The sequence below is a fragment of the Orycteropus afer genome, unplaced genomic scaffold (genome assembly GCF_000298275.1).
Source record: "Orycteropus afer afer isolate SDZICR_OR568_19922 unplaced genomic scaffold, OryAfe1.0 scaffold00213, whole genome shotgun sequence".
Lineage (NCBI taxonomy): Eukaryota > Metazoa > Chordata > Mammalia > Tubulidentata > Orycteropodidae > Orycteropus > Orycteropus afer.
In genome coordinates this window covers 2,774,998-2,782,902 of record NW_006921800.1, presented here as the reverse complement: position 1 = coordinate 2,782,902, position 7,905 = coordinate 2,774,998, and the positions used below count along the sequence as shown (strand labels likewise).

General features: G+C 39.2%; 1 protein-coding gene across 1 annotated transcript in view; it reads right to left on the bottom strand.

Moving 5' to 3' along the window:
• Positions 1 to 971: 971 nt before the first annotated feature.
• LOC103203338 (cystathionine gamma-lyase) overlaps positions 972 to 7,905 on the bottom strand; it is a 31,241-nt gene continuing 24,307 nt past the window's right edge. Inside the window, exons 10-11 of the mRNA XM_007948322.2 lie at positions 6,060 to 6,112; positions 972 to 1,197 (exon numbers count right to left, since the gene is read on the bottom strand). Of these exons, the coding sequence (XP_007946513.2) occupies positions 972 to 1,197; positions 6,060 to 6,112 (279 nt within the window). The remainder of the gene's footprint in view (positions 1,198 to 6,059; positions 6,113 to 7,905) is intronic.

Sequence of the window (7,905 nt, the reverse complement as noted above, 5' to 3'; positions counted from 1 at the left end):
ATTTCAGGTAAAAATATAAAAAGTAATATTTCTCTCTTAACAGTGGCCATTAACGTGCCATGTATAGAATGTATAACTAATCTGCAAACACTAAGATTTGGCCCTGATAATTATCCAATGATATTGTTAAAATTAGCATAAGAGGTTAAAACTTGTGCTAATCTGGGAATTAAAACAACTCGGGAATACAGATTATGTAAATAATATAGAAATATCACAATGCGATAGATTTGATACTCAGATTTATTTTTTCAAAAAATATTAAGTACAAACTTAAATCATCAGAAGTTCACAGTAGACCTTTCAAGCATTTGGAAATTCTGGCTTATTGTAATAAAGTGTAAACCATTGCTGTTTCCAACAACATGCAAAATTCACACTTGATTGAAGAATACTCATTAATAATTTAACTTCTTCAGAAAATATCAAAAACGAATTACCATTATATTGTAAACATGATCAAAACGAATCTTAAGCTATGAAAAAAAACCCATCATTCCCCAAAGCAGCACAAATCTCATCCTTCAAAGGCAAATGTATAGCAAATAAAGGAAAAGATATTAACAGAACTGACTTGTCCATTATAATAAGAGAAATAAGAAACTCTTTTTAACAGGGGTGGTCCCTGGAAAGGTACAGTTTTGAAAGGTAATGAGGTGATTTAAAATTTTCACTTTGTAATTCTGTGAGGGCTCATTAATGTCCATTTGATTATTCAGAAGATGTGATCTTCTCAAGAAGCACCTTCTAACAGCAGTCTTGGAATGTTAGTGATGGCTTGGAGAGTGCTGTATTAACATAAACAAGAAAAGTATGTTATTAAACTTGCAGGCAAAGAATTCTTTTCCAAGAAGTCGTCTCAGAATATTACCAGCTTTTTAGATCTGCACCACGATTGGGTTTCCTTCATATTTATACATCTTGTGTATTGCAGAAGAGAAAAACTTAGATGTTCACAGTGAATTAGTTTTCTACTCATTATCAATGTAGTGACCCTCACTCCTAAAATTAAAATACAAACACACACATACACAAATAATAATAATAAGGAAACTCACTGCTGCCTTCAAAGCTTGATCTAGATCCTCCAATAGGTCTTTTTTATCTTCTAAGCCCACAGAGAGTCGAATCAATGTGTCACTAATTCCTAGAACATCTCTGGCATTCTTCGGAACAGATGCGTGGGTCATAATTGCCCTGAAAGAACAAATGAGCATGTTTCTCATATCTATATTGTGTCTATGGAAGTACATTTATATCTTATGCATTGCAATTAGCTTCAATTATTTCTACTCCAAATATCAAGTGTTTTGTTTTCCCTTCTATTTTTTCACAGGCTATAAATGAGGAAAAAAAAAAAAAAATCTCTTCTAATCATGATTCTATGTGAAATCCAGGACCTTTCATCGGTGAGTAAGGCATACTCAATGCACACGCAGAAGGTGCCAACCAAACACCCCCTGGCAGGTGTGAAAGGCACAGCCACCTGTGTCTTTTAAGACCTGCCCAAAAGAGGCCTTTGAAGGAAGTCATATACCTCATGAACCACCTGCGGACAGCTACCCAAAACTCTGACTTACAGGAGGCTTCTTAGAGCAACAGCTTGCCAGAACTAGTTCCTTCTGATCAGCAGATCAATCTAGAACTGGACCCCCTGATGCAGACAGGAAAGACCACCTGGGTTTATTAGCTTCCATGAAGCATCCCTGTGACAACAGACATAGAGACCAACAACATAGAGACCCTGAAGGATTTTCCAAACTATCTAACAACTCATCGTCATTATCAACATGTGCAAAGGCAAAGCATTTACTATGTGTCAGGCACTAGAGTAAGAATTTAAAACCAAGAAGAGTGAGACATATTCTTTCCCTTGGATTATGAAGTGAGAGCTAAAGAATATGACAACTCACAAAACAGAATAACCAAACTCACTGCCACCAAATCAGATCTGACTCAGGGTGACCCCTCCTTGCTTGGGTTTCCGAGGCGGTATCCCTACGAAAATAGATTGCCCAACCTTCCTTCCAAGGAGTAGCTGGTGGGTTTGAACCACCAGCCTTCTGGTTAGCAGCCAAATGCCTTAGGCACTATGCTACCAGAGCTCCTTCACATAACAGAGTAGACAACAAATGCCAAATAACTATGAACAATATACAAAAAAACCATGGCCACCAAGTCAATTCTGACTCATAGTCCCTATAGGACAGAGTAGACCTGTTCCACAGAGTTTCCCCAAAGCTATAAATCAGAAGCAGACTGCCACATCTTTCTCCCATGAAGCAGCTGGTGGGTTTGAACTGCCAACCTTTTGGTTAGCAGCCAATGCTTTAACCACTATGCCACCAGAGCTCCTAATGCTGTAAGCAGAGGTTTTGTGGAGGAGAGGCTTGTAGCCTAAGCCCTAACATGTATATTGCTGCCAACACTTATCTCTTCCCTGCATACCATGATGAAAATCACTGCCTACGCTGTTTTCTTCTGTCTCAGTTCAGACCCATGGAAAGAAAACTCTCAGCTGTAGTCTCAGTAAACAGATATCTTCTTTTATCACAATGAAATTTTTACACATCTACACCCCCCCTTAAAATGTTCTGCCATGATCATGCTTTTAATTCCTTTAAGACAGTGCACATATAGAAATAAAATCTTAAGCTTCAGAGACTTGGGTGTGAATTCCAACCCCTCCAAATGCTGGTTATGAGGACTGGTAAAAGGTACCTGTCCTCAGAGACTATTTTTAGTATATAATAACAGCCAGTCCTCGGAAGGAAGATGGGGTGATCTACTTCCGTAGTGATACAGCCTCAGAAACCCAAGGAGGGCTCGCTATGAGTAGAAATTGACTCAACAACAGTGAGTTAGTCAGTTAGTCATCCCTTATTATATGCTTGGAGTCCTTGGCTAGTGCAATTATTTAACACATTCTTTTACTAACAGAAAGGTTAGAGGTTCAAGTCCATCCAGAGGTACCTTGGAAAAAGGGCTAGTGTTCAACTTCAGAAAATCAGCCACTGAAAACCTTATGGAGTACAATTCTACTCTGACACACACGGAGTCACCATGAGTCAGAATCAACTCAACAGGAACTACAATGCCATTGGACACTTCCCATGACACAGGTACTCTACTAAATGGTTTCTGTGCATCAATTCATTTTAAAACAAATAAAAATTGGTTCATTAACACCTATCCCAAAAGTTTGTCACAAGCATTAATTTTAGGAACATGTATAAAGCACTTGTAAGTACCTGGAATGCAGTAGATGCCTAATAAAAACAACTCATTGTAGTAGTCACCACTTACTGGGTTATTGTGGTAGTTATGTTTGTGTGTCAACTTGGCTGGGCCTGGTAGAGTGGCTGGGCAGCTAGTGGTAGTATTCCCCATGGTGAGACTGGCAATCAACTCCATGGTGGGATCTACCACAAGCAGCTGACTAGCTGCTTTGGGTATGTGGTCTGCTTCTTGTATATAAGGAGCAGCCTTGGGAATGGTCTCCAGCCTTGGGAATGGTCTCTAGCCTTTGGCACGCTAGGACCCTGCATGTGGACGTGTCATTGCTCAGCAGCCTTCCATGGGACTTACACTGGACTTAAGTTAATGGCCTGCCATGTGGTTTGGTAACATTGGGACTGTGCCTTTTGACTTGTCAACCTTGGGGCTTCTCAGCCTCAGCAGCCTGCAATGTCTGAGTGAAGAAAAGCCTCTAGCTCCAGTGGGCCAGGAGCAGGAGGCAGAACTGGACCCCAAGGTTGAGGGGCTTTCACCCAGCCCCTAGAGCCCAGCACTTTGAACTTGGACTTAAAGCCTCCAAATTGTAAGAGTAAACTCCTGTTTCTTTAAGCCATCCCATTTGTAGTATATTCTTGTCAGAGCAGCACTAGGTAACCAGAACAGTTATTTAGTGGAAACCAAGGCATTAGTGTCACAATTTTTTTTCATGCTCTCAAAACAACCCTAAGAACTACATACAGTATTAACCACATTTTACCTATGAAGAAACTTGGACTTGGGAGAAGACAGGTAATGGGTTTAAAGTCACAGAGTTAATAGTGCTCTCAGGCAGGGAGACTAACTTAGTACACAATGACTCTGCTTCTTTTCTCCTTTATTGCAATGCTGGACTGGTTGCAGCAGAGTTGGGAGACAGAGAATGAAGGGTAATAGAAAGATAAGCCCTGACCTAAATTCACTTGTCTTCTGGCATCGGGTTATAGCCTAAGGTGGACTGCCTGGGCCAAACAAGTGTAAGCAAATCCCCAAATAAGTCAAGAGGTCTGTTTTTAAGAAGTGAACCTAAAGTTGTTATACATTTTATTGCTTTGAAAAATAAACCCATTTCATACGCTGAGTGTGCCCTCTTGTGCATCCAGAGTTACTAGCAGGAATCTTCTGGGAAGACTGAGAGAAAGCCCAATGTGTTACCTGAATTACTTTGATTCACTACTTGAGCATCTTATTTTTTTTTAATTTTGCAAAATTGCCTGATTTCTCCCAAAGAACTGTAAACTATGACAGAGAGGATAGGAAATATGCCCAAATTTTGGTGACACTCCTCAGCACAATGCTTCACAATTTTCCATAAATATTCATGAAAATTAAAACACAGAACACGCCATGTGCATGAGTACAGCTGAAAACTATTAGGTTAATGGAACTCATTTACCCCTGTAATAATTACAATGCATGGTCGTAGCAACATACAGAAAAAGAAAGACGTTCAGGAGTGCTTGATGAGACAGGTAATCAGTAAATAATAATCACGATTTTTATTATTAACTCCATTATATGGATGAAAAAATTGAGGTTCAATGGTTAAGCAATTGGTAGAACCAGATTTCAAATCCAGGTGTCAGCTCCTTTGCCTCCTATCACAAAGCCATAGGAATGAAGTTGCTAACATACTCCTGTGGGTTTTTTTCATTTTTAAACAAATTCTTGTCTAAACATTCTTTGTATTCTTGTAACATTTGAGTAAGCCAACTAATCTTTCCGGATCTTTGTTTCTTTGCTTATAAAACAGTGTACAGGATTGCATGAGCTTAAGCTGCTTTCTATTCTAATATCCTTTGGTGCTTTCATAAGATTAGATTAATTGATTGAGTCAGATTGTGAAGGGTCTGGGATACCAAGATAAATTTTGGATTTAATGTTATAGACAACATGGAACCATGGCACATCTTTATCCCACAAAAAACAGGAAATAAATGAATTTCCCAGTGTCTAGTTGGACTTCTCTGATAATCAAGGGTGTGGAGGAGTTTTATCAGAGACCCACATTCTGTTATTTCTCGGGGAGCCTTGAAATCACCTTTTCCAATAGTCTCTAACCAACCTGAGTGGAGTAGAACACGTGGCCCTTGATCAGAGGTCAGAGATCCTATATTGCAATCACTGCTGGAACCTCAGGTAAAACACAAAAGGAAGCAAAACTTGGAAGGATGCAGCCCACTCATAAGCAGTCCACCATTAGATCTGGAGGCACAGTTTGTACTCATTTACTAACCTAAAAGTTGGGGGTTCAAACCCACCTAGTGGTACCCTAGAAGAAAGGCCTGGGAATCTGCTTCTGGTAAGATTACAGTTTAGAAAAATCCCATGCAGCAGTTCTAGTCTGTAACACATGGGTTGCCATGACTTGATAGCAAGAGGTTTGGTTGGTTTTTAATTTTTTTCCATTCTTTAGAGTCCATTCTCAACAGATAATGACATGCTGTAGTTGAATAACTTGCATTACCCTTGATTTTATCACATCCATTTCTGAATCATTGAAACTGACATCAGTGAGGCCAAGAAGGCAGTATTTGCTCAAAAACAAAGTTCAGAAGGCAGGAAATGGAAACAAGGAACCTAGGAAAGTAATGGGAAAAGTGCTGCTACTTTGACAGGATTACAACTAATATCATGAAACAAAATGTGTATAACTTGTTGAATGGGAAACTAATTTGCTCTGTAAATTTTCATCTTTCATCCAAATCACAATAAAATGTTCAAAAAAAAAGAATGCCATCAAAGTTAAAATACTGAGAAAACCAGAAATATACTAATATACTTACGGAAGCTCAGCGAGACTTTCGAATCCTCCCAAGCTCTCAGCCAGAGTAAATATCTACAGTGAACAAAACATTAATTTACATCTTCTAGTAAGGTAAAAATACTAAAGTCTAAAAACAAATATTTTATATAAAATGGCCCTGGGACGGGGGTGGGGAATAGTAGTAATTAGAATTATGACTGCAAATTAGGCAAGAAACTCAAAACAAAAATGAGGGTAAAATGCATAATAATGATTTCACCAGTAGACATATTATGTGCAAAGTTTTAAAATATTAAAAGTTGATCCAGTCTTAAAAACTAGCAAGCTGCCATCTAGATGCAACGATGGGTCTCTCCTCATCCAGAGCAAAGAAGAATGAAGAAAAACAAAATTCATGGAAACAATTAGTCCTAGCAACTGGTACACCATCGGATCTGCAGCCTATGAGACTATGAGACCAGAAGAACTAGATGGTGCCTGGCTACCACTGTCATCCACTTGGAAGGGGATCTATCTGGGAGATCTTTGATAGAGAGGGAGAACAATGTGGTACAAAACACAAAATCATTTGGAGGAAAAAAAAGTGGGGGGGACCAGGTTTGCTCGTCCGATAGAGCCTAGTGGATCCACTGAGACTATGGCCCCTGGCTTCCCTTCAGGTCTGGAATTGAACCCACACCTGTGGTTTCCAGCCAAACAAAAGACAGGCATATGAGTTGAACATTTACCTCAAGTAGATACTCTCCTTGGAGAGAACAATCATGGGAGAAAGAAGGGCTGCTTATGCACAGGGAGACAGCTCAGGGGGCGGGAGTCCATGGAGGGATGGACACAGGGAACAGGTAACTATGGGGAGGAAGTGGGAAGGGAGCTGTTGCATTGTGGTAAACTGTAGTCAATGTCATGGGACAAAGTATGGAAAGTGAATTTGCTCTGTAAATCTTCACCCAAATCACAATAAAAATAAAATAAAATAAAAAGTTGATCCAAGTGACTTTCCTATACCTTCCGGATTTGGCCCTATTCTAATACATAATATAAGCTCTAAAAGCCCAGAATGTTGCATTTGAGACCAGGACCTGAGGATACCTTTTAAATAAAAATCTCTAAATACCTACAAAATTATATATACTTACTTGTTAATATGTAAAGCCTACTAAGTTAACACATCAACTTAACCCTTTAGGGGAGTAGAAATAACACACATAGTTCTTGTATTTAGTGTTATAGCACCATAGAAATTTACAAATGTTTTTACAGTATCTCCCACAATTATATTTAATTAGGTATCTATTGCCATCTTCCTGACTTTAGAAGTGGACAAATTGGAGACATTGGGGCAGCTTTACTGACCTAGCAGCATTCTATTTACTCTATTCATTCACTTACAGACTTGGACTCATGGCCACTCCCTGTGTTATCAGAATAGAACTGTGTTCAATGGGCTTTTCAGTGACTGATTTTTCAGAAGTACCTTCCCAGGCTTTTCTCCTGAGGTGCCTCCAGCTGGACTCAAACCACCAACCTTTCAGATAGCAGCTGAGTGCATTAACCATCTGCACCACCTAGGGTTAGATCTGTAGTTTTTAAACCTGAAAGTCTATTGTAGGGGTTCAAGGTAAACCTAGTTTAGGGAGTTACATAGGCCTCTCACCCAGGGCCTTTGAGACCTTCCTGTCTTTATGCAAATTAGAATAAAGCTCCCTTTTTCCAACCCTAAACAGATACAGCCTGGAGGCAGAGGGTTTAGAAAGCCATTACTCCACTGGATTTCAGAACAATTTTGTGCAGTGCACTAATCACATAACACTTTGAGGTTTCACAAAATATTTCATTGGTAAAAAGGATTCATTTTTAAATAAATG